This window comes from Amyelois transitella, chromosome 15 (assembly GCF_032362555.1).
Source record: "Amyelois transitella isolate CPQ chromosome 15, ilAmyTran1.1, whole genome shotgun sequence".
In the NCBI taxonomy this organism is placed as follows: domain Eukaryota; kingdom Metazoa; phylum Arthropoda; class Insecta; order Lepidoptera; family Pyralidae; genus Amyelois; species Amyelois transitella.
The window spans coordinates 4,471,995-4,499,070 of NC_083518.1; the positions used below are offsets into that span (position 1 = coordinate 4,471,995).

General features: G+C 36.5%; 3 protein-coding genes across 3 annotated transcripts in view; 1 reads left to right on the plus strand and 2 right to left on the minus strand.

Moving 5' to 3' along the window:
* Positions 1-5,541, plus strand: part of LOC106135722 (HMG box transcription factor BBX) — a 31,412-nt gene extending 25,871 nt beyond the window's left edge. The window contains exons 2-4 of the mRNA XM_013336089.2: positions 964-1,095; positions 1,408-1,489; positions 1,574-5,541. Coding sequence (XP_013191543.1) covers positions 971-1,095; positions 1,408-1,489; positions 1,574-3,025 — 1,659 coding nt within the window. The 5' untranslated portion in view covers positions 964-970 and the 3' untranslated portion in view covers positions 3,026-5,541. The remainder of the gene's footprint in view (positions 1-963; positions 1,096-1,407; positions 1,490-1,573) is intronic.
* Positions 5,542-5,729: 188 nt separating this feature from the next.
* LOC106135723 (chymotrypsin-1) lies at positions 5,730-9,200 on the minus strand. Its single transcript, XM_013336091.2, has 5 exons — positions 9,054-9,200; positions 7,522-7,753; positions 6,849-7,083; positions 6,253-6,426; positions 5,730-5,907 (listed from the first exon to the last, which is right to left on the minus strand). The coding sequence occupies exons 1-5, from the start codon at positions 9,103-9,105 to the stop codon at positions 5,761-5,763; spliced, it is 840 nt and encodes a 279-aa protein (XP_013191545.1). The 5' UTR covers positions 9,106-9,200; the 3' UTR covers positions 5,730-5,760.
* A 1,544-nt stretch (positions 9,201-10,744) lies between these two features.
* On the minus strand, positions 10,745-25,933 carry LOC106135749 (anaphase-promoting complex subunit 1). The gene is made up of 24 exons (XM_013336123.2): positions 25,755-25,933; positions 25,421-25,625; positions 24,807-25,136; positions 23,317-24,680; positions 22,937-23,132; positions 22,585-22,745; positions 21,608-22,351; positions 21,044-21,197; positions 20,287-20,478; positions 19,692-19,854; positions 19,301-19,453; positions 18,720-18,963; positions 17,849-18,011; positions 17,383-17,562; positions 16,845-17,015; positions 16,319-16,537; positions 15,862-15,985; positions 15,200-15,401; positions 14,760-14,858; positions 14,351-14,484; positions 13,931-14,036; positions 13,480-13,622; positions 12,697-13,117; positions 10,745-12,368 (listed from the first exon to the last, which is right to left on the minus strand). The coding sequence occupies exons 1-24, from the start codon at positions 25,776-25,778 to the stop codon at positions 11,931-11,933; spliced, it is 6,330 nt and encodes a 2,109-aa protein (XP_013191577.1). The 5' UTR covers positions 25,779-25,933; the 3' UTR covers positions 10,745-11,930.
* Positions 25,934-27,076: the final 1,143 nt, after the last annotated feature.

Consider the following 27,076-nt stretch of genomic DNA (forward strand, 5'->3'; position numbering starts at 1 on the left):
TATCTACTACCACGGTTGTAACCACTAAGGTATACATAATCCTGCACACCATCGCAACTCATTTTATGATCATTAAAAACATAAGTTTACCTTTGTTTACAATATTGAGAAATAGTTGTCGCTATCGTTCTAGAGATTTTGATCGGGCCCCCAATTTTAAAGTCAACAGCTGAAACTAAAATCATGAAGCTAAAATCGTAAATATACACTGTCATGATAGAAAACACAAACAGGGGTAAAATAAAGTACTAGGATATATCACAATTATTAATAGTACTTTTAGTACTGACGCCCGCTCGCCTGATTCCGCCACACAGGTTGGAAGTAAGAGATTAATAGCCAAATAAATCTTCACTATTCTTATTGGCTGACATTAAGCGTGACGCACATTGACATGTATGTAAACGCTATCTTATGGGAGTTTTTAGTAGTAGGTAGTATGAGTAGGAGTAGTTTTGCAAACTGCAAATAACTATATTAGTATCCGGGGCACATAGTATTAGCATTGTGCTTTCCAGTCATTTTCTTCTCGTGTATTGTGAAAAACAGAAGAATACTAAAACTAGGTATAATAAATGTCAGAGAATGCCATATGGCATCAAGTCCACCTGTTACACATTTTATTTAGTTTAATTTAAAACATATTTGAGCATTAGGAAGATAACATGATTGATCAGTGGGTTTATTTCGTTTTAGTTGTATGGACTATTTGGTCTCATAAATTTTAATGACATAAATTTCAATGTAATAAGGTTAACAAAAGGATTTTTGGCACAATCAATACCCCTCTAGTTCTATAACTCGCCCCCTATTCTAGAGGATGACGTTACAAGTAAGCCATGCCATCACCGATCTAATCTTCCATCGTTAAGACCTCATAATAACTTCGATAAATCTTTAATTTTGAAGACCTGTATAATATTTAAAAGTATAGTATGCTATAGTATTATATCTTTGTTGCAGGTGAACAATGCATGAGCAGGACGGCGACGGGGAGCCGGCGCACCACGCGCGGCGGCCGATGAACGCGTTTCTCATCTTCTGCAAACGACACAGGAGCGTCGTGCGCGACAAGTATCCTAACCTCGAAAATAGGTATTGCATCTCCGGCTTTTCGCTAGTCATTATTTGTCTCTCATCTGAGCTGTTTCATTTTTCTTATGGCTGACATCTTTCTCATATATTCGCCTGTAGTTGCTTCGGATTTAGGATCAGAGTTCCAAAAAATTCCTCAATTTTGAATTTATTGAGAAAGCAAATATGTATATTAAATGTTTGAGTACCTACTTTTAAATAGTTATGGTAATAGACCGTGTTATTCAAGTTTTACTAATTAATGTGTCCATCATATCTGACCTTAATTGCGGTAAAGATTTTTTATATTTAACTGTGAACTTTATTTTTCAGGTCCATTACCAAAATTCTTGGAGAATGGTGGGCTAACTTGGACAAAGAAGACAAAGCTTGCTATACAGGTCTTGCTAAACAGGTAATGTCCTTTGTTTGATCCGGGAATAGATATTTCAGGTTTTTACTAATTAAATTAATCTTATGACAATTCATTCTTTTCCAGTACAAAGACGCCTTCCTCAGTGCCAACCCCGACTTCAAATGGTACAAGTTACCCGCACCGCCTCTCCGTACACTTTCCTCCCGACCAAGAGAACCGACTGAAAAACCAAACGAGTTCCCCAATATCGCCTACCATGAAACAGAACTCGAAAAAACCAACAACAATTCCACTAAAGTTGACCTCAATAAAAAGCCAAATGAAGTCGTGCCCGAAGACGATCAGAAACGATTGTCAATGTTCACGCCTGGCAAACTGGCAGATGAAGCCCATATGGGGGGCTTAAGTAGCCTCCTGGCAACGAAGACTGAAACTCAAACTCCAAATCCATACTATTCACCTCCAAACTTTAAATACAATGCGATCTCAACCTCAAACGACTACAGATCTCAAAGCATATTGGAGACGTCCAAAACAAAAGGTCTTTCCAGAGAGGAAAATATACGGGAACTACAAAATGCTCTTACTGAAACCAGTAAGATATTTGAAGAAGAGTTTGATGATGGAACTGGTAAAGTACATAGGTATGGACATGGTGTTTCAAATGATCAATTCACCAATCAAGATGTGATAGACCAAATAGTTGATAAGAGATACTCTAAGGATGATGATAATTACATGAAAAACTGGTCAGACGACGAGAAGAATTCGAGAGCTGGCAGGTCATGTAAGGGAAAAAGGTACCAAGAGTTCATGGCTGTTGGGGGACTGATAGTTAATAAGAGGCAGAAACGAGACCACTATGATAAAATGCCAGACGAGGAATATAACGCATCTTGTAGTTGGGAATCCAACAATTCACATGGCGAAGAATCTGCGGTGGCCGAAGAACCTGTGCAAGACAGTTCAGTGAACGACACGTCGAATGAAAACGAAATAAAACACGAGACACCAGACACATCCGAACCAGACAATAACACAAACAAAACATTCAAGGCTGCCGACTTCGATTTAGATGCTAAAATTAGAGCCTTACCGTCTCTCAGTCTAGAAAAATTCCAACAGAAGAAGAGAGAAAATAAACGCAAAAAGAAATCAGCTGGTCTGAAATCTAAGAATGTCGAGCCAGTGGACCGAATTATAAATGCAGTCCCTAGATCGTTTTTGGATGATAGGCGAGAAATGGTAGAAAGCTGGCGGGAGCACGTGATCGGTAGTCAGAAACGAAAACCGAGGAAAGTGAGCATCACTAGGCTCGATTTTAACAGTATGGCGGCTAGCATGGAAATGAAAGAATCGCATAAAATAAGCCCCGAAATCAAATTAGCTACCGAAGCGCCTTGCACCGTTCTTCAGAGTATGGAGTTATGTAAACAGCCGCCACACAGTCACGTAGATTTACTGGCTCTGGCGACTTTAGCCGAAGTGGCTGCGAACAAGTCCAAAATAGAGGAGTCCTCGATGATCGACACGATGACCGCCAAAGCGAGCGAAGAAAACGCTTCCATGGTATGAGATACCAATTAGCCTTAAAAAGATTCCAAAAATTATTTACTTTATAATCAGATATTTATATATATTATAGATCTACTTTTACATATGTAGTATGCATAAAGATTAATATTATATTGTACACTTAATGTAATTTTTATAACATAGAGATAGATTTTATTTATACGAAAATAGAGACCTATGTATACTTGTTTCAGTTAGTTGGTCTTAGGCCATTCATTCTGCTTTGTTAGGATTAGAACATACGGTGATAGTTTTTAACATCACATAAATAAAAGCAAGGCATAATGTATTATGTAAATTTTATGTGTTTAAAATAAAACTTAATTAAACACGTTTCAGATTAATAATTTAATGACCTATTTACATAATGTTGGTCATTACGTGTGTATTTTTAAAACATGTAATTGCAATTAACATCACATGGTAAATATCAAATGCCAAACACAAGTCATAATTTATGTATAATGTAAACCTCATTTTGTATAATTAGATTATTTGAATCGCCTTAAAACTTAGATTGTAAATAAGGACTAAGACACCACGTGCATAGACTGCATTGCATTTTTACGGTGGTTTGTTACGTTCATTGCATATTGTATTGTGCAATTTATAATTTGTATATATTTTTATATTCATGTGTGACATTAGTCACTTTTGTGCATTATATATGATGTCCACACTGAGCCACATGAGGATTTGCGGTAGAAGCAGTAGTGCCAACGAGGCGCTTACTGATCTTTACGTACGAATTTACAATGATTAAAATCAACCTAGAATTGTTCGTTTGCGAACATTACGATTGAAATTATATTTAAAAAAGAGAATAAAGTAGGTATTTACAAAAATAAATCATAAATTGTGAGTAAAACTCGCACTTCTTTGTGATAAACAATATCTATTTTATATTCATAGTAAAGTTTTCTATCATTTGAAAAGTCGCTTTCAATATCATTCATTGTAATTCTCTCATTCATATACTCGCGTCTTTGTCTATCAATCCTCTAGGATACTCTAGGCACCTTTAGTGTACTGGTCGTATAATAAGAAAAAGATGGGCAGTATATCGGCTCAATAGTTCAAAATTAAGGGAAAAAAACAAGTCTTCTTACCAAAATAAAACATAAAATATTGTTAAAAGTACAGAAATATAACAGTATATGGTCCTTAATAAATGTTAGCTGTTATTTCTAAGATACGAATAGAAAAACCTTGTCCCTATTAGGTACCTGAAGTTTATCGAAATTTGCGTAAATTCGCTTAATGTTTTAATCGTTTCGGAGTTTATTTTATTAATATTTAAGTTGCGCACCATTGTCAATATGTTTTTATCATTACTTTTCAGAACAGTGTTTCTCAAATATTGTTTTTATATTTATTTGTAATGGTTTTTAAGGATTTCTGTGATTTTATTCTATCTCCTAAATATGTTTATGGTTTGATGCTTTCGTTGCAGGTCTAGTCTAGAATATAGTGTTTAAATGATCAAGTACCTATTAAATTTGAAAAGTGCACTTATATTTTTTAAATTACAAACGATGACATAAGCCATAATGTGACACGCTCATCCAAAGACCAAATGTATTTAGAATAGTAAAGCTAGGTTGTAGATATATTTGTAATATTTAAGAGAAATATTATGTATATCTAAAGTATATGTTATATTCTAACAACTGGCTAATATTTTTGCATTCCAAATGTCAAAATTAAAAAATATGAATAATTTGTTTCTTTTTATACAAATATGTTGCGTTTCGTTTTAAACTAATAGCATACTCTTATAGCTTATAAACTATTGTTAATTTTATAAAAATATTTATTGGTTGTTACGTTTTCATTAATAATTGAGCTTAACGGTTCCTAAATCAATTAATTACTGAGCTATATTGGGCTTACCAATACAAATAGAATAATATCAATTACATACTTCAAAATATTGATTTATCAATATAAAAGCCTTAATTTTTGGAAATTAGATTAAGGTAAATTTGAAATGGGGCCAGTATGTGCAGAGGGATTATGAAGTAAGCAAACAAAAATGTAAGCACATGGTTGAGCCTTTGGAATGGAAATGGATTCTATTTGGTTTCGCCATGTGGAATATTCAATTTTATACTCATTAAAACCGGTAAAATCCATTTCTTATGAATAATGGTGCTGGAAGATCTGTATATTGTAAGAAATTAAATCCATTGCTAATGTTACTCTTTAAAGTAATGGACGTTAGTCAGCGTAGGTAAAGTATAATAAATAATTGTAAGCCATCTGTTCGGATTGTTAAATGGAATATTTACAATTGCTTGCAAAGCAATCCGACGTCAAAATTGTTTCGTTCGATAAGGTAAATCTTTGCGTTTGAGAAACACTGGTCTAGGATATTTATAAGTTAGGGCGTAATAAGTCGGCACCCAAAGTGTACCCATTTGGTTCCAAAGTATATTGTTGAATGTTTTGTTACATACGAGCGCGGTTCAATCTATATCCTTTTATGGTAGAAATAAAGTTTATTCATTAACAAACTTTTCTTTTATTCCCTTTAAAACCAGGTACATTTCGATCGGGCATCGAGGCGTCTTATAAATCTATAATTAATATAAACCTTATATTCAGTTTAGCCTTTAATAAATGCACTTATGAATTTAACACTTATTCATAAGTGCCTCATATTCGACCTTAAACCAGTAAGCAGAGAAAATAAATTAAATCATTAGTTAAATAACTTTTTATTGAGCAATAAATTAGATGGCATTCGCCAAGACCCAGTTTTGGTAAGCGCTAACTCTGACAAACATGTCGGGGGCGCCCCGAGCGCAGGGGAATCCCCAGGAAACTATACCAATCTGGAGCCCCAAATCTAAGCGGACCAGAGCGCTGCCTGAATCGCCCTGAAATAAAACAAAAAATTAATTTAGTTCAGATGTCTTTGGTACACCAACAATCAATATATTTTATTCGTAAAATATGATGATGACTAAGATCTCAAATTTTATAAAATATTGGTCAGATTATTTATTAATGTCTTGAATCTATATTGGGCTAAATAAAAACCATTACTTTTCCAGTTGTATAAATATATCATGAAGGTATCTACCTATATAAAATTCCATTAAAAAATGTGTCGAATCATCAACTTCTGGTATTTCGAGCAATCAAATCAAGGTACAAGGCCAAGGACGTAGCTAGCCAGTTGCGTAGCCAGTTTTAGGTGGCATGCATTTATAAAGACTTACGTTGCACATGCCATGGTTGACGGAATGTACCACACACAGTTCGATGTGGGGCTCCACAGGGGGCGCACTGACGTTAAAGTCTATGGAGGCTTGTCTGACGTCGTCTACGCACTGCTGGCCGCTGATAGTTCGCACGTCCAACTGGAGAAGCAGGGTCGACAGGGCACCGCCAGCCTAGAAAGAAAGGTCTAAAGTTTAGTTGTCGTCGGTAATTATAGCATTTGTCCCGATTGCTTTCTCTCGCTTAATCACATTCCATGAGCATTTAATTCAGATGGACATTGGTCTCTACAATTTTAAATTTTTCATAGGGTAACCCAGCTCAGTTTGGATCATACTAAGTGCTCTAGATGAAAAAAGCTTATTAACTCAGTCGCCTGTTATAACATTCATAGAAAAGAGATGAAGTGGTACTTCTCTACTATGCGTGACATAAACTGTCTTCTTGCTGGATCATTGCATCAAGGGGAAGTTCAAATCGAAAAAATGAAATAAGACTCAGGGATTCAAAGATATCCTGAAGGAGGATGCAATTCATATAAAACGACAGGAGGATGATTGCCTATGAAGCAAGAGGTCATGAAAGATTATCTTACCCTAATTCTACCCCAACCAGCGGCCCTGGCTGCGATGCCACCACCGACTTCGTTGAAAGTGAGGGAAATAATTCCAACAGTCGGAGACAGGACTACATTTGTAGAGGTGATGAGTATACCGATGTCGTTCTTGATCGTACTTGACACGTAATTTTGATGAGTGACGTTGCGAGCGAAAGCGTAGGACTGGCCGCCTTGGTTCCAGCGGTTGGTGCCAACTGTACCACGGAGGGAGCTGGAAAGTTTTGGTTATACAGTTGTTGTCAAAGTCACATAGATCCCGGCCAGGGTATGATGAGAAACGAACTTTTTCCCGATTGACCTGAGTCTTGGATGTTCATCTATACAAGTATTTATTATCTATATATACTTAGTATTGCTGAGTTAGTATCTCGTAGGTAATACAGGTCTCGAACTTACTTCGAGGCTAACTCAATCTGTGTAAGTTGACAAAAAAAGTATGCTGTGAAAATGTTAGATTAACTAACCAGCAGTTTAATGTCCTGCTTCTTAAGTTTTGATCCTGTTATAATAGCTTGCTTTACTCCTAGAATAATAATTTGTTTTAGAAAAATATAATCTTTGCCTACTTGTACTTTTCCGAAAAAGAAGTGTGATTTTATGCTGAAAAACTGAAACCACCACAAGAAGTTCAAATCAATAATTAACTCACCTGCTCAATTCGCCCCAGCTGAACACAGCAGCAATACAATGAGCAGCCGTGAGCACCGTACGCGTGGATATCAGAGAGCCACCGCACACAAAACTCCTGATCAGCACGCCATTAGAGAGAGCCACCATGTGAGGATGGGCGCCTTCTGGGGCCTCGCTGCCACCCACGATGCGAGCCTCGGGGTCTACATGCTCATAGAATATGGACTGATCCCATTCGGGAGTTGGAATGGCTGTAAAATTCGTAAAAATATTAATAAAGCAAAACAACTACCCTAGTTAAAGGTTGTGATAACAATTAGACGCCTTTGTGTCAGAATTTTAGCTGGTCAGCCTTGCTGCTTAATCAGCGTGCCATTGGAGTCTTATGAGTTGATTCAATAAACAGAGACTTCGAATGGCGAATTGGAGATGATCAATTATTATGTCATGATACTTTTCTTGGACTTACTTTAGGCTAACACAATCTGTGTGATTTGTCCCTTAAAAAATATTTACTTTTGATAATCAGAATCAAGTAGGTATATGGTTAAGGCTGTGTAATTATGAAAGACGTAGGTAGGTAGGTATTTAAGTAATTACGTATGATTTTATTGATATGTATTAAACATCACATATCAATCGATCTAATATACTTACATATTACGATAATATTTAATCTTAATCTTTAATGATTGATTTCAATTCGTAACACATGAATTATATCACACATCTTTGGTGACTCTTAATGTTCTAATTGTTAGAAATTGTCAAAACTTAAAAATATGATATTTAAATTAACAATTCTGATTCTACAAGACACTCAGTTTCTAAGCTGTCAGGTACGGCTGTTCTTTCCTTCTTAAACCGTCTTTTTACACTTTTTAAATAAGGGACAAATTACACAGATTAAGTTAGCCTCGAAGTAAGTTTGAGACTTGTATTACGAGATTACTAGACTAATTTAACGATACTTTATTTAATAATAAATACTTATATAGGTAAACATCCAAGATCCAAGCCAATCAGAAAAAGTACGTTTCTCATGATGCCCTGGCCGGGATCCGAATTCGGGACCTACTGTGTCACAGACAAGCGTAGGGACTACCGTTGTGCTACAAAGGGGAATCTAAACCAGAATGAATTGGTCCTTCTTTAAAACCGGGAACAAATCTACATAGTAAGAGTTAGAACTAGGTACGGTTACTTATTTCGCCAGGAGTTCTATGTAAAAACAATTCGGAGAACTTAAAAACTATTAATGCGCCAAGATAGTTACAACGGTCTGTCCATAGAATTTGAAATAAGACCATACACAAGTGGTAAATACTGTGACGTAGCAAGTGATGTTTGTAAAACTATTACTTATTAATATTGTAATTTAATGCTCAGAATTGACGGCTTTAAACTGCGATGCAAAACGACGATACATTATTTCTAGTTGTAAAATCAATGTGTCATTTCTATCGTCTTTTATTATTCCGATTTCTATGGATTTGTTTTAGCTTTGATAATCGCATTGTAAACTTTCAGGGGAATTTAAAAAGTGCTTACCAAAGCATCCTACAAGGAACACCGCCAACGTCAATACCACTTTATTCACCATTTTGTCCCGAATGGAGTCAGTCTTTGCCAAAAAAAAAAATCAAAGCACTTATATGTATAGTTATGTTATCTTCCTCCTAATCATTGATACGATACGATTCGTCTGTTTGCCCTAATTAATCTAGCTATATAGTGGGTGTTACAATATTGCGAATAGAACTTTTAATTGTAGGTAATTATAAGATTCGTTCGAACTTTCAAATTCAAATTCAAAATTTTTATTCATTATTATAGGATACTTCATATCGCTTAATAATTGTCAAAACGTATGGTTTAACAACATTGGTTGACGTCAAATAAATTAGGTACTTAAAACTAAGTTTACTGCCGCTTCCAAGGCGTCAGTGCAGAAGAAGCGGTAACAAACTGCACTGCAGCATTTTCTTCAACAACGTCAACTTCACAATATCAATTAAACTTAGAATATAAAGATAATCTTTATGCGTGGTCAGCGTTTATGAAAAGGCTCGCAGGTCGATACTAATTATATTACAGACCTTTATAGTGCCATTTGGCATTTTTTTTCAGTTTATAAACACCTATGAACAAAAACAATTTACATTACTCGCTAGAGAGTGTCATACAACTTAACTACAGAGTAAATGATTGAAAGATGTGGTGTTGGTCCGATTTTAATGAATGTGAATAGAATTTTTAAATTCATTTGGGCACCAAAATCGATTAAATACTTTTTGAGATATTCACTGAGAGATCCACTAGTTATAATAGATCCTTGTTGAAATTGCCAAACATTAAACCTTTCCTCGCAGTGGTCTCATAAGGGAACACCCTTAGTTTGTAATATCACATGTACAGATATAAATTAATTATGATAAGTTTTTAGTAAATCATAACGAATGAATGAATCTGGGTAATCCCAACGTTATTTAGATAAATGTATTAGTAATAAAATTAACAATTGTGAAAAGTTAAAATTCAAAATGTGAAACGTCATAATTTATATATGAGTTATAAATGAGTCCCTGAAATAGTATATAATGACACTGCGAAACACAGAAAAAGTACTTATTACATATTTTGTCAACCGTAGCCGTGAATCACAAGGTTCTAGGTTCGATTCCTGGGCAGGTCAAGATAGGTAATACCTGTATAGATAGAAAGAATAACTAAACACTTTTTCTTTAAACAAATATTTTTACCGCTTTTTCTTTATTGGTATTTGTTCTATTATATCGTTGGGTTAGTATATAACAAGTCTCTAACTTCCTTTAGGCCTTACAGCTTGCATTATTCTTCTGATTTCTTGAGTAAAGGTATTATATAATGTGATTTCCGCCTAATATATTTATTTATGTCGGCCTCTGTGTCGCAGCTGAAGTGTGCATGCCTGTGACACAGTAGGTCTCGGATTCGAATCTCGGCCAGGGTTTGATAAGAACGAACTTTTTCTGACTGACCTGGGTCTTGGATGTTTATAGTTTATATATATAAGTATTTATTATAAAAATAAAGTATCGTTGAGTCTCGTAACACAAGTTTCGGACTTAGTTTGAGGCTAACTCAATCTTTGTAATTTGTCACGTATATATATTTATTAAATTTGCCTCTTAAAACAAACAACGCAAAAAAGAACTTATTTAAAAAAAATACTTATTATTAATTTATTATTTATTATCCATTACAAAAACATTTCAAGCAACAATAATATTTACATTGACTTAGATTCCATGAGTTCATAACTCGTAATTATATATCAATACTATCATACATAATTACAAATCAGATATTGTAGGTACATTAAACGACAATCATATTGATAAATATAATATTATCATGTAATATTAAGGTAAAGAACATTCTTAATACTTTTTACTATTAAACACTAATTGAATTTAGAATTTTTTTTTAATAATCTCAATACATAAGCATTTATAACGTCTGTTTCTCGAGGGAGATAATAATCTTATTCTCATTTACATTCTCTTACTGTTCTTTAAAATGTTTCTTTAATTAGTCTACTTAGTTTTAATTTGATCAAAAATTTAAGCATATTTTTAGGCATATTCGGCTATAACTGAAAATTATGTTACAAATTGCATATTAGTGTTACATAGAAAAAACATGCTTAAAGGTATAAATCCTGTTATTAAATATTGTTACACATATTTAAGCAATCTTATGATTATTTTTCATCACTTTCAATTAAGTAACTATTTCTAGAACCTACTGTTTGAATACTTGAACAACATTATATGAATTTAAGTCTATTATATGGCGTGGGAATACTCATTTTACTGTAGAAAATATTTACATTAAATTTGTTACTAAAAGTAATATGTAATGCTATAGAATGTGGAATTTAAATATTAGAATTTTTAAAGTCTCTTATATCCTAGTGATAGAACGGGTGCACAATAAAACAATCTATAAAAACTCATGAGCACTGGTTAAAAACACTACGTTCCGGATCTGCCTTAAAATGTATTGTTATCACTTAGCCGCGTTTTATTCGAAAACGACATTTAATTCAAAGGTAATATCATACCTTACATATACGGTCAACAACGCAATTAAGTACTATACAGCGAACCAAAAAATACATTAGCAGCTAATGCTTTAGATATTATCTGAGGCAATTTTTTCTCAAACATTATTTTTTTAAATTTTAAAATCTGAATACTTATTTACATTGTTGATTGTACAAATGAAATATGTTCATTTGTTTACAATATCGTACCTACAGCGCCTAAACAATTGTGCCTAATTGCGGTTTTTTTAGTCTAATTTCAGTCTTTAACACCAGTCGTGTACGCAATCCGCGCGACACCTAGATCGGGTGACGTAGCCCCGAGACAAAGACCTTAATCATCTAAGCAAAGCCTCAATTTTGCTCACAGCCTCCGCGGTCAAATTCAGCTCCTCCAAACCAAGAATCACTTCTAAATCGTTTTCACCAACGAAATTCCTCAAAACGCCTTTTGGTAAGTCATAACAGACGAGAAAAGCACTCAAAATTCGTTTCATGTCTTCTTCGCAAGAACTGATTTTTCTATTGCTTGACAGCCCTAGGTATTTGCGTAGGTATGGTACGATTTTGACTTCCCAACTGTCGAATATGTGAGAAACTTTCTGCTTGATGGCGAATGAAAATTCTGTCGATATGAGCGGTTCGTTGGTTAGGTCTTGTCCGTCGACCTTCATTTCATTCATCGCTCGCTTGTTTTGGTTCTCAATTTGGGAGAGCAAGAGTTTGATCTGCCATATCTGGTATGACGTTGGGTTCGTCTTCATAGTTTTAACAATCTGAAATTTAAAAGAAAATTTGATACAATTAAAACAATAAGTAATATGAAGGTCCCTTTGTTGTGGTTGAATAAGGCATACCTAATAAAACACATAAAAAGTAAAAAAGAAAGAAAGTGGGAATAACAGTATCTTTTTCTTTATTTACCATATTAAAATAAGGAATATAACACATTATCCGAGATATTTCTCTTTTTAAAAAGCTTTATATTTTTATTGCACATCAGTTTCTCAGCAGTTTCTCATTTCACTTCGTATATTTGTTGCAGTAAACCTGTGTCCGAAAGCAGTCTTGGCTAATATTTTTCAAAACTCTGTGTACACTTACCCTTAAAAACGTGGTCCAAATAGGTAGGGCACAGAGCATATCTTTTACCACACACTCGTACGTAACCATGCTCAGTGCTTGCACATGTTCCTGTTCTTCTTTGCTGTATCTCCTACACAAACACTGCTTCGCCATAAACGGCTCATTCTTCGCCCCCTTCTTCTTCTTCGCCACTAGCAAGCAATCCCCGCAAATACTCTCATTTTCCTTATCTTTCTTCAAGTAATTCTTGACGAAGTTCTGTATTTGCTCGTCGTTGGTGAATAAGTCTATGTTTTCTGGGGTGGATGACCAAATGTTGGATTTGTCTAAAGTAAGAGTTTGAGCCAGGATAGTGAGGAAGCCGTGCGGGTCGTCGAGGTAGGATAGACAGCCAGCTCGCTGTTTTATATCGATACACCATGTGTATTCAAGGAACACTCTGAAAAAAAAAAACTTCTTGTACTTATCGATACGGTGGCATTGCAAACAAAAAATAAATATGTATTTTTTTGCTCACTCAATGTGATTTAAATTACCACTGAACAAACTTAGCCGCATCACGAAAGTACTAATCTTACAAGCTTTTTACTATTAACTTATTTTGGTAGAGGTCCTGTGTCGTACATTAAAGTACATGTGGCTGATTTGTATGATAAGATGATGATGCAAAGAAACAGATGGTAAATAAATACCCTCCCATAATCTGCACATGAGTGAAGCGAATGAAGAACGCAGGAATCGTGGCAAGTGAAAATTTGTAGTCTCAGGCTATTAATGTTCATAATTTATATAACTACTTACTTCAACAAATCCCAATTTCGTCCCCTCTGGAACGTGATGGGCCAGTATCGTGGATCGTTAATCTTCACTTCCTTCAGTGTTTCCAACTCCGGTATGATGCACGGCGCTTTCATTTCTTTCACGGCACCCGATAAGTCTATTACCTACACAAAAAAGAAATATGTTATTAACGAATATTTATTTATTGAATTAATTTCCAACATAATAACAATATACAAAAGTCGAACTTGCTAAACTTGATTTACCCAAACCTAATGCCCGCTTGACATGTCTTATTATTTGTTTATGAAAAAGGATACTTGATTATTTGTTTTATTTAAGGCTTAAGAATTCCCAATGAGAAATGTAGCCTATATTTCTCCCGAAGACATACCCTCTCTGTCTGTGTCAGATTTCATCATATTAAGATTAGTTTTGATGTATTCTTGCACTAACAAAATACCAAACATACCTGTATATGGGCGTAGCAAAGCTTCCCTGTTGAAAGATCTCGGGGTAATATTAATCTCGCCTCGACCGCCAACACGTACAGATGTCTGAACGCTTGTAAGTGGTACCTATTATTGAAATTAAAATAAATAATTAACATGAAATTTATATTCCTCTATACACATTAAATCGAATACATTACAAAATCAACAATTATTATTACTTTCCTTAACGTAATTGCATCGGTTAGCTTTCAAACATAACTGAAAAGAAAAGGTCACTAGTTTAATGTCGCGGTAGGATTTGAATCTGTGCCACCCTGTATGTCACGTTTATTTTTATTCGGGTACTTCAAACATGCGACAACTGACGCTTATATTTAAAATCTCAATTTGTGGTGAAAACTTGCTATTAACAATAAATATTATTATGAGTTACGAACCTGTTATCTTCACTGTGCGTGGGGAATTTGGGGAAAAATGCAGCTAGCAATGCCGCTATAGCGGTCGGCGTTGTGCTCAGTGTGGCCCGACATCCCCCCAGGAATAGTAAGCCGATTGTACAGTGCACTGCCATCTGAAATTGTACCAAAAAACAGAGTTGTAAAAACAGAGAGAGAGAGAGAGAGAGAGAGAGGAAAAACAGAATAAAGAGTACAGAAGTTAGTAATATATAAGACAAAAATATATTTGCATGTAATAAATATACTTTTAAAAATCTATGAGACTAATTTGAACGTATATTCCATGCTGAACATGGGCTGTTAATCATTTCAAGACTGTTAGCTCCGTCTACCCCGCAAGGGATGTAGATGTGGTTATATATATGTATATGGTAAATGCAAGCGTGACCTGTCCGCCGTGGGTGAGCGCGGGCGCGGCGGGCGCGGCGCGCGCGCGCAGGCGCCGGCACAGCCGCAGCACGCGCACGTCGCCGCGGCCGCTCATTATCTGTCACACGTGCAATGTCGGTCAAGGGAAATGGCGAAATATATCAGTCTTACAAACTAGGTTTTATTTTTCGAGAAGAAAAATATTTGGCCGGAACAAATATTGTGTTGATAATGTTGTAAAAACAACGTCATCAGGTCATTTATTTTCTATCAATGACAACACAGAAAACTGTCGTCACTGATATTTTTATTTGCCTTGGTATACATGTCCAGCCTTGTGACTATTGACTCTGCCTACTTTCCTGGACCATTTGGTGTCACTTCGTGTAAAAACCTCACCAATCCAGGAACGTTCACCGCACCCCTAGTTCTAACGACAGAAAAAAAAGACATACTCACCATGCCAGCGGCAAGCAAACAGACACACAAACATGTCTCTAGCGTGGACCTTCCAGCTAATTCTGCTATGCTCTTGGTGGTGGTGGCGAGGAAGAACTTGGCGTGATGAAGAACCGCGTCTCTCGCGTCCTCGTCGCCGGAGCCGGCGAAGCGGAGCCCTAACGCGAACGACGCGCCGGCTATTATGTTGCAGTATGCTTGGCTGAAATGGTATAGGATTTATTGAAAGAATCTTGAAGACTCAATGGTTGAACTTCTAGTCAACCTTACTGATTGGAAATCAGATGTCAAAGAGAACATTGCAGTTTGAACGATTGCAAAATATTTTTGTTTTATATGTATATTCAACAATGAGAAACAGCATAAAGAGAGCGAAGCCGAAGTTAAAAGAAGAAGTTAGAATCCAACGGGGATTTTAATTTATTTAAAACTTTATTGAGCTTCAAAGATACATGAGGTGGACATAACACTTTATCGCATTCTTAGGGCCCCTCCACTTTGGGCATCTTTAGGCCCAATGTGGGGGGCCCTTACTCTATGCCTCGCTCTCTTGTGACTATAACGAGTCCGGACATTAGTTTGAATGCTAATCAATGATCATATAGTGAGATATAACATCGTAAAACACACCTACCGAATCAAAATCGCAAATAAACACTCACTTCATAGCCTCGTAGTCTATACTATCGTCAGTGGGCTTCACGAAGCAATATGGTTTGATAGTAGCAGGCACTTGATCCCTTATCCATTCTTCACTCGCTTCAATACTGTCCCATAGTACAAGACCTGCAACATAAAACAGTATAAACATTATCTACAAATAAATAACCATAAACATTTCAAATTCAAATTTTATATGAATCGGATGAACATTTTAAATTCATTAGAAGTATCACAACTAACTTGATTATTTTTACGCACGACCTGTATTCCCCAAGGATGACAGCTGTCAAATTCATACTTTTAAGTTTTTTCTTTGTCACTCCTACATCATAGTCATATATCGGTCTTACTGTCATTCCAATCAAGTTATTTTAAAAATAATTACGGCTAGTATCTTAGGTGATTATTAGCAAGAAAGGTCATTCCCCCTAAAACAGTCGTGTATGAATAGCATACCTCGCGCTATGATCCTTAACATTAGCAAATCGGGTCGCACAAAGTCTAGCTGATAAGGCGTAGTGGGCGCCGCCAGCCACGCAGCGGGTGCGGCGCAGTTTGACCGCATGAATATAAGCCCTAGGGCTACTGTCGCGCCCGGTGACGTCACGTCTAAGTTGACAGTGGCGCCCTCGCGGATCGCGAAAGAGCCTTGCTTGTATTTCTCTTTTTGGAACCCTGAAAAATAACATGGGTGTAAGAAAGAAATGGATAACGTTTTTTTTTTTAATTTTTAGTCGCCGGTTAGCAAACTCGCTTCACAAGTGAAGCTTGAGGGATATGATCCCAGGTGTTATGTCCCGAGCGGATGTAGAGAGTATAGTTGAACCCTGATTCCTTCACCGAATTCTAACACGCAGTACGGTGAATAAAACGAGTATTAAACAGATCTGAATGTGTTTAACGGTAGTTTTTCGAGTTTCTACTAATTCTTCAACACTACGAGGACCTATCCTGATAATAGAAGGACAAAGTGAACTCTAACCAGTTAGAGGATGTTTGTCGCCGCCCAGCATATAAGTTCTGAGTCTCTGAGCGATGTGATCCGGGGCGCTATGCCCCGAGCGGACGCAAACAAGTCCCAGGGCGAGACCGGCTGCTAGGGCGTAGCCTTCGCGTTCTGCGCAGTTCTCCATCTCGGGCCCGGGTGGTTTTCCTGAAAATAAGTGAAACAACATCACAGGAATACAATCAGTTAAGATTTATTAACTTTATTCATCATAATCGTTCTGGCTTTTCTTTATACAAGCCCAAGGTTTATCAATGATCGCGGTCTAGAACTAGTCAAAGTCACGGAGCGATTTAACGTCCGGATAAGAAAACCTAACCTGGCTTGGATATTTATAAAAAGCCATGTGAAAGTACAAAAGCTGAGAGCCTAGACATTTTGATGGAAAATCAGGTACCACAAGCATATAAATCGACAAGCTTGCACGAAAAGATGTAGCAAAAGAAATATACTAGGATCATGACAAGAAAGATATAAGTTTCTCTGCCTATCCTCAGAATAAAGAGTTATTTACCTATTTCGTTGAGCAGCACTTGCGCATAATGCGTGTGTCCGGTGTCCTGGTAGATGAGGCCGACGCCCAGCAGCGCGGCGACCAGGATATTCTGCTGGAAGTCCAGCTCTATGGACGTCGGGGGCAGCAGCGGTTCCAGGTGGATACTCATCATCTTCGTGGCTTGGACGTCCATTGTGCCTGGAAAGCGAAATGTGCTTAGTTCAAACTCGATAAGTGAGCAAAGTTATAAGCTAAAACACCAGCAAAGGAATGATCTGCCTGGGGTTACGCCTTGAGAACCATGGTTCTAACGATATTGAGTCTTTTGAGAAATTTCGGTTGCACTTTTTATACGGCGTAGATGTCACCGTGTAGGAAAGATGTCTTAATGTTATAGTTGTCAGTTTTATTCCGCCTTTTGTACACTTTGTTTGTGGAATAAAGTTTTAAATAAATAATATTAAACAACCTTTACTTAACCCACCTCTATATGTAGCCGCAAGCCCAATAAGCAAGCCTACACTGATCATCTCTTGGCACTTAACCAGGTATTCGTACATGTTCACGAAGGGCATGTCCCGCAGGTGCCCTCCGAGACCCAAGGCCATTAGGAAACCGGCGTGTTCCGGTGACATGTCTGTGGTACCCTGAAAACATATTCAATAATATATGGAAGTGGAAAGTTTCATATACATATTATTATCAACTCGCCCCGGCGTCGCACGGGTAGGATTAATAGACCTTCCTCAGAAAACCCTCTTCCCAACATTTCAAACAGGAACAAAATCCGTGCACAGCTTTTCGATATTAGCGCATACATACAGACAGAGAAAAAAGGGAGACTTTATAATATGTAGTATTAGAGAGGAAGACCAAAAACAAGGTGGATGGAAAGCCCAGGGATGTGTTGATGGAAACAAGGGATGGATAGCTTGAAGTAGGCAGGTGATAGAATAAATTGGGATAAACTTATATACTGTGAACACCTCACGTGGAGTGGAGTCACGAAGAAGCAGAATATAGTTTTCGACATTCTTAGGAACCAAACTCTCAACAAGTGTATTATAGAATATTAACAGAGGATTATAATGAGATAGACCTCTGTAAAATCTTCGTCAAATAGAGACAATGTTATAAGACGTCAACCGCTTTTAATGCAATAAGACATCTTTACGAGAAAATCTACTATGAAACTTAACGTTAGTTAAGTTTCATAGTAGTTGAGTTATCACAGCATAAAATAGATGATCTTCTCCTCCTACTCCGTTATAGCAGACATTGTTCTAAACCATGATCTATATGACTTTTCATGGAACAATCTACCCAAAAATTTAACTTCAACATCAGTTACTCACCCTGGGCTTGTTATAAATGATCCAACTAGAATTTATATAAGATCCAGTGGTCGGAACGAGGGCCAAGCCGGCTGCTACTCCGTTATGGAAGGTCGGCCACAGCAGACATTGTGGTGAAGTGTCGGCTACTCCCAAGTTGATGGTATTACACCGTGGAGGTGGACCGCGGCCTGATACGCATAATTTTGGAAGATGTAAAGGTTCTGTTGGCGAACAAGGCATGCTGCGGAGTGTTAGCATTCCTCTGAAAACAAATACAAAATTAAAAAAATTGAAGATTATTGGCTAAAGGGATAAAGCAACGCCTTACATCACTGGCAATTAAATACTAAGAATCGAATAAGGCATCGATGATTTTAAATTTTGATAAGTTTAGTGGTTAAATTTTCCACTTCATACTTTTGTAACTGCACCAATCAACATTTAGTTATTAAATTCTTTGTGAAAAAAAAATTCCTAATTCATATTAAATGCTTAATAATTTTCGGTCTTCAATCATTCAAAACTAATAAGCACAGCATAAATTATTAAACTATACAGTAATAAACTATACTGACAGCACAGTAATAAACCTTACTGACCTTGCTACAGGTAAAGCCATGGTTCGCGTGCTGATCGCAAACAAATACTTCTCTTGCTCTTCTATGAAGTCGTGATCAGACACTTCTGGCCGCTGAGTTAAATTTATCGTGACTGGTATTGAAGACTGTAGGAGGTTGAATATCTCGGCCATCCTGAATAATAAAAATTATAAAGAGCATTTCATAAATAAAATAATGTAATTATATAAAGTGCAATTACATATATAAAAAGAAATGATATAATTTTTTTTCATTTCCATATATCTAAGAAATTACAATAATGTGCGGTCCTGGCACTGGATGAAAGTTAGTATGGAAATCAATAATGCTAACCGTGCCAAGCCAGGGCGGGATTGATAAAACTTCCAAAATCTTCGTTTTCCGATCTTACCTGTGATCGTGTGGATAAAGTAGACTCAACAGTTTAGAATTGAGTTGCTCCATTCCAGTAATAGTGTCACTCTCCTCAGACTTTGTTTGACTCGGCTGTTCCTCCCGGATAGTGCTGTTTAACGTGTAAGCTGTCTCTTTCTCTAACACACCTAAAGCCAGTGCTGAAAGATAATGTAGACTGTCAGTAATTATACCTACTCCCTCTTTTACTTATCATAGGGTTAATTCCTCTTTCCTTCAAGCTAAGCTTTAAGTTAGCTTAAAGTCCGCTCAAAAATGTAAGAGACACCTAAATGCTGTTTTGGGTGGACTCCGGGTAACAATAGAATAGTATGGGAAATATCTCATAGCCCGCTGGTTTTTTTATACCTTCGACTTAGCTTGGCAAAGTTCTATTGAAATTTCATCGCCTCTATTAAATAACCCTTCAACCTGCTGTTAGTTGGCAGAAAGTGAATTCTTAAATATAAAAAAATAAGTTCACTGAAGTGTATTTAATTTTGTGTGTACATTAAATATAGATAAAGAGAACAGGTGAAGATTATAAACTCTTTAAAAAAGAAAAATGGATTAAGATTACATTAATAACTTACTCTCCATATATTCAGATGTAGATTTTATAGTCTCCGCTATTTCTGCCTGCAATGACAGGTCCTCCCTCATGACAAGGTTGTAGGCCTCCACTGGCCAATCCACGGGGGGTTCGGCCTTGCATCGGGTGAATATTGTGAGCAGCAGGAGGCCTATGGCTGGCGGGAGATTGTCTACGTCTCTCGGAGTCATACCTTGGAGGTAAAATAAAAAAATGAATAGTAAAGTTGACAGTCGAGAGCATCATGCCGGTGCCATGAACATTCACCAAAAACTTTTACGTGCGGTCAGAGGCGGATATTTATGTATGTACGTACATTAGTTTGATTGCTAACCCATGTTCTTACGGTAAAGGAAAATATAGTGCGAAAACCCGCATATACAGTTAAAATAGTGAGTGTCATGACCCAATGTAGATTTCCCTGCAAATGTTGAGGAAGTCAGACAAGAGTTTCTTTCCGTGAAAACATGTCTAGTCTAAACTAGTATCACGGTCATAGGCGCATCTTGCACACTGATATATTGGCGATATTGCACCTATCTCGCACGCCACACGTATAACCATCTTCTGTATTGTTTACAAAAGATTTATGGCGATATGTATTGGCTGTTGCTATGACGATACCGAGGCGTAGAACTGGCAACACATAGTATCATACCTATTGTTTTACTTTTATTAGCCAACAACTAGACACAAATATAATTTTAGTCTGGTAAACACTAAGAGACTATTTGTTTATGTATATATATTATATATACCTCTCTCCTGGAGCATAGAAACAGCCTGATAATGTGGCGACGTGTATTGGCTGTTGCTATGTCGGGACCGGGGCGTGGAACTGGCACACATGGTGTCCCTACTCGTGATGGTTTGGACTCCGGCGCTTCGTCCGCATTCCACTATTGTAAGCACCTAAAATGAAATAAACATACAAACTTTTTGTAGAACAATCATATGTGGTCAGGTCATATTAAATATAAGACTTAAGATAAAACAACTAAATACATTTAAGGGATAAAAAACAAGACAGTTGTGCTGTGTCTCTCTTTTGTTACGCAAAATTTTTTATAAATCCATTGTCCGTTAGATGTTGGTAATTTGACTTAGGCCACAATGTGAGTGATACTTTACAGTGAAAACATTCCGCAATATTCTTTTTGTTGGCTGCCTATCACCAATTAGCAGGATTGTAATAATTCTGGTTTTGTTCTTAATTCGTTTCTAACAACTTCAATAGAAAGAGTTGTTGCAAAGAGCTGTTTAGTCTAGCTCTGAACTAGTCAAACAAATTACACCACATTTAACAAAATTAATGAACTTACCTCAATTATATCTCTCGACATATTATTAACATCAACTAGATATGGATAGTATCCGATGTCGATATCTTTCAGCATCATATTGATGTAACCAAAAATATTAGGAGGCTCATTGCTAAAGTAAGATGGCTGACACAGTGTCTTCAAAACGCTTTCCGACATCTGCGAGTCTGTTTCATCGTAATCCAAATTATATTCTGTAGGAAAATCCAGCCAATAATGATTCACGTAGCTATCAAATTTTAAATCTTTCGATATTTGATACAAAAACGCCGATAACGGTTTCAAATCTGTTCCTAAAAGCGTATTAAGTTTAATCTCTTCGTAAACTAGATGAAAGGCGTATAGGACTTGTATTGTATAGGGAAAAAGTAAACAATTGGTATTAAACTGTCCATGCTTTTCCATTTCTATTGTATCAGGTACATTACTACAACTTTGCTTATCGGAGCTTGATAGTGGATGCAAATGAAGCATGTTAGCTAGTGAGCTTCCTATGGCTTTATGCATTTTGGAATTCAGTAAATATTCCCAGTCATCTTGGGTTCCGTCGCTTGAAGTTCTCTGTTTTTTCGTGACTACTTCTGTATGTTCGACTTGATCATCCGGATGTTTGGTCTGACCAAGTCTTTCGACGTCGTAGCCAATGAGAGAGAATAGAAGGTTCGAGAACATTAACCATTCCTGCTCGGGCGCCAAGTCTTGTGTGCCCGGAACGTTGCGTACGCCATACCATCTTATTATCACCTGTTTATGAAAAAATTACACACTTTAGGGTCAAGAAACAAGATTAAGTTTTTGTACAAACATAATTAACATTGTGTTTGAAAATGGATTTCAAAACTTATCAGCACATCATAAAGTTCAATTTATTGTGGCAATATACCATTGACATAAATGGTGTCTTAAGAACATGGTCCTGCTTGCAAAATTAATAGGTCTGATATAAAATTAGAACGAAGAGAAATATAGTGTAATACCTGAGTGGAAATATCTTTAGGTAGAATCGCTTTCAATGCGTCACAACATTTCGTAACTAGCGTGGAACACGACAAAGCTGGTAGAGAGATGCGGTACATGACTCCAGAATCGAACTGCAACGTCAGACGAGAGCCCACAGCGTCACACAACCCACGCAGACCTATAAAAAAATAGCGTTAAAAGTTTAAGTCGTATTTTTTAAAGTAAACTTTTCATCTCGGTAATAACTACATTTACATGGAGTTTGCAAAAAAATCTCTATTTTTTTAGGTAGCGCAATATGCGTGCGGGCGAAGCTGCGGTTTAAAGCTAGTATATCAATATTTTTACTATATGTATATTTCTACTCACCCAAAGTCTCTTTATGTTCAAGCCTCGACGCCGAGGAATGAGGTACAGGCGACAACAGATGCAACGCGGAGTCGTCGAAGGTGGTATCGTTTCGGGTCGGAAGCAAACTGCTTCGGCGGGGAAAAGGGGACTGGAATGTGTTGCGTCTCGTGTACGGAGAGTCGATAAGACGGGCTAGAACGCCGCCTACGTGTACCTATAAAGAAATTATTATATATATAACAACTGGAGTCTATGGAGGTCATACGTGAGTGGCTCTGTGGACTTTACACTACTGGAACTAGGTCATACAGACAAAAGTCAGTAAAGGCTACTGAGACAGTTGCTAAGAAAATATTTTTTATAAAAGATGTTACAAAATGACAACATATTTTTCTTACCTTTCCAACCACATTATTTCCCGACTGCAGTATTATATTCCCAGCTTCATCAATCAATGCCATCATTTTCAAATGGTCCAAAACAACTGCATCCCTAGCAAGAACTGAAGAAACTGACCCAACCATCAGATTACTTTTCGAAGACTGCCCGTGAGAATGCGACTTCTGTAGTCGCACGATTTGTAATCTACTCACACTGCTCACTTTTACAATGAAACATAAATAATCGTGACCAACTAAATCCGTGTGTAAAAATGTCTTTAATTCAGACGGGCTATCTACTGGATCTCGACGAATTTGCTGATTGTCCGTCCAAATATGGTCTAAGCAAATATCAGGGTATAAAGGCAAGGATGGCGGAGACTGCATTATAGTATTCGCCATCATTGATACAGATGAGGCTTGCCCAATAGAAGCATGAGGCGACATTCCTTGTTGGTGGAACATATTAGCCATTGGACTATTCAACCTGGATCGTGACTGAGAAGGGGTCAAAGGTCCCCTTTTAGACTGATATGGACTCCCTACACCAGTCGCCCAACTCGTTGCATTCCTCCCAACATTGCTATGCATGGGGCTACTCACAAAATCGCACGACTGACTAAAAGCGGCTGTAGTTGAGTTAACATTGGGACACATTGCTAAGCATTCATCACGTGTAGCTTTGCGAATTTTCCAAAGCGAATGAGTAGCTAATTTCCAATCATATAACAGGATGATACTAGGATTCGTACTGACAAATATAATTTGAAGATCTCCATCATTGTAAAATTGCAACCCCAGAGCAGGAGATTTCATCAATATAGGAGTGACTTCATCTAAAGGATGTGATAAAGAAAAGCATGTAGGCAAAGGAATATCCTGCTCAAACCCAGAGATAGATTCAGCGCGTAATTTAGCGCTCATGTTGAAAGGAAAATTTGTTTTGGACTTTGAAAACGAACTGTTGTGAGATTCATTGAGTTTTAAGAAAGAGTTTACTAAAAGTGAGTTTTGCATCAATGGTGTTGCTTCTTTTTCTAGCAGAACTCCATATTTCATGGGCCATACTTTCTTCACTTGAAAAGGGATACTGTTAATATATTCTCTACCATCTGTGGCAAACACACGCATATTTTTGTTATCCATCAATAAAACTGCTGGCATAACTTTTCTTTCAACATGTTCTGTGGTGTCCTCTATTTTGATATTCTTCTTTACATCTCCTATTTGTGAATTCAGTGCATCAATAAGCATTGTGTTATTTATGTCTACATGGAAAGTGCAGAAGTGAGCATGTTTTATAGGAGTTTCCAGGGTGTAGCAGCATATTGTTTCTCTGCTTTCTGGGCCTGATAGTTTGGTTCCAGGAGTGGATATTAGACCTGAAAAATACATGAAATTAAAAAAATAAAGGAAATTCTTTATGCAGCAATTGGAAATTGGATTGGACCTGTCAAATCTTAAAAAAAATTACAAATATGTTGATAATTAAATTTATTCATGCATACCTTTTGACCAGATAGCCGTACACCCCTTGACATATAACTCTTCTTCATAAGCGCAATCAGTTTTAAAATTTAAAGGTTTCTTCACACTTTTGGCTGGGCTGCAGGCAAGGTTGAATTTCTTAGACATGTTGCTAGAGCTGTTAGCACTTCCAATGTGTGAAGGTCCAGCTGAGTGAAAACAATCAGTGTCCATTCTTTTCATCGCCCCAATAAGTTCAGACTTTATTGATATGTTGAAATCATTCTTGAGACGACTCGGTGGACGAAAGGATTCTGAACCATAATCATACTTATTTTCTTTAGATAACTGTGGTGGATCATCTTCTGTATCTGAAAAATATTGAGCTATTATTACACTTATAAATTTGGCGGAGAATAAGATATGACAACACCATTTTGACTTTCATATTAATCTATGCTATGTGTAATTTTTTAAGTGTGTCATATTGGTTAAAAATAGGTAAGTTATCTTCTAATCACAAAACTTATATTTCATTTTTGTAATGTAACAAGGAATTGTATCCACATAGGAATTACTAACAGCTGTCTCAGCTTTGCCAGCTCAGTTCAAACTGTGCTACACCCAGATCCAGATACTTATTTATAATACTCACTTTCATTAGATCTATAATAAACCTCCCTGACACACCACCACTCCTGCTCATCAGCTTCTTTAGCTCCCAACAAACTCTCATCTTTGATAGCAAAGTTCGTCAATTTGTACAGCAAAGAATTTTCCGAAAATGAGTTACTGTGCCCCTTGCTGTAAATCTTAGTTGGGTGCTGCGCGGCTATCGTTCTTCCATGGGGCACAAACTCCTATAATAAACAATACAGTTAACGGAATAAAAAAAATACAAGTTTAAAAAAAATATTTTATATCCTAGAAAGCAATAAACTACACAAATGAACGTTAAAAAAAACAATAATAAGAAATATGCAACTTACCAAAGGTTCGGAGGCCGCAATCATTGTATTTTCATCCAGATTTGAAACAGTATATTAATCAACACACGGGCATAAGAATGGAATCTGGGATTAAAGTCGTATCCGTTTATTTTAGTTTAGTTATTTCGTTACCTAGCCAAAAAACAAAATCAAACACAGCGGCCAGCGGTCCGATCTGAGCGGCGAAATTTTTGATTTTTTGACGAATTGTTTGACGTTATTTAGTCTACCTAATGTGACTTTGACGTTTAAATATTTTTTTTTTGTCGATCCGATGATTTCAAAGAAACTAGTAATACTTTGAATGGAAGTGAAAGTGGGAAAAAGTCTATTTTTAAAATTCTTAGTGTTTTATTATCGTTTTAGTGGACTTTTAATCCTGTAAGAATGGAGGTTCCAATTTAACCCTATAACTAGCCAATTTGATTTTCACAAAATCAAATGATAAGATAAGTGATATATTCATAGTACATACATACATACATAAAATCACGCCTCTTTCCCGGAGGGGTAGGCAGAGACTTCCTCTTTCCACTTGCTACGATCTCTATTATATAAGCCATATATAAGCCATATTCATAGTGAGTAGAATTTTTTATTTAAGAATAGTGTGATTTATCAATCAGTACATAATTTAGTTCCATATTTTTTGTTTGATGTCGCTCTCACCCATGAATATTTATTTATAGTATACAGGTAGTTGACCGAAGCCCGTTTTATAAAATAGTACTCCGTCACTATCGATATATAGAAGTAGAAGTTCGGCTTCCTCTTTTCATTTGTTGAGTCACGGTTGAGCAAGTAATGTTTTTAAATCTGTGAGGTAAGGTAAGTACCTACCTCAAGGTATGGCTTAACGAAAGCATCTGTATTTCAATGCCAAGGTGTCATCCTGTTTAAGTATGTCAACTGTCAGGTTATTACAAATTGTCACTGTCAGGTATTGAGAAAAATTCAAATTAAAAATATAGAACATACAAAACTAATTCTTAATACTTGTGGTTTAAAGTCTAAAACGAAGAAAATATAATAAGTTGTGGGCGGTAAAATTAAAACTTAAGCGCAGTACATATTTAATTTGTTTTATATAAATATTAAAATAATTTCCATGTAGGTAATTTTTATACTTAATTATTTATTCCGATACAAAACCATGATTGGTGTCCATGTTCTAGCGTTTTGCTTTCTTAACATAATTGTACAAATAATATCACAAAATGAGGGTAGCTGAAAAATTATACGGGCTGATCGTTATAAATGATACCTTCAAAACTGTTTCATCCACTTTTTTTCTTTCGAGACTCCGACGGTACACGTGGTAA

Bases quoted from the DNA above. Each gene is read 5' to 3' on its own strand.
- LOC106135723 (XM_013336091.2), bottom strand. From the start codon at position 9,105: ATGGTGAATAAAGTGGTATTGACGTTGGCGGTGTTCCTTGTAGGATGC. The intron at 6,427-6,848 runs GTAAGATAATCT...CTTTCTTTCTAG, and splicing joins CTGGTTGGGGTAGAATTAGG to GCTGGCGGTGCCCTGTCGAC. The intron at 5,908-6,252 runs GTAAGTCTTTAT...GTTTTATTTCAG, and splicing joins TCAACCATGGCATGTGCAAC to GGCGATTCAGGCAGCGCTCT.
- LOC106135749 (XM_013336123.2), bottom strand. From the start codon at position 25,778: ATGATTGCGGCCTCCGAACCTTTG. The intron at 17,016-17,382 runs GTAAATAACTCT...ACTTATTTTCAG, and splicing joins AGTGCTGCTCAACGAAATAG to GAAAACCACCCGGGCCCGAG. The intron at 12,369-12,696 runs GTAAGTGTACAC...TTTAAATTTCAG, and splicing joins TTTGGACCACGTTTTTAAGG to ATTGTTAAAACTATGAAGAC.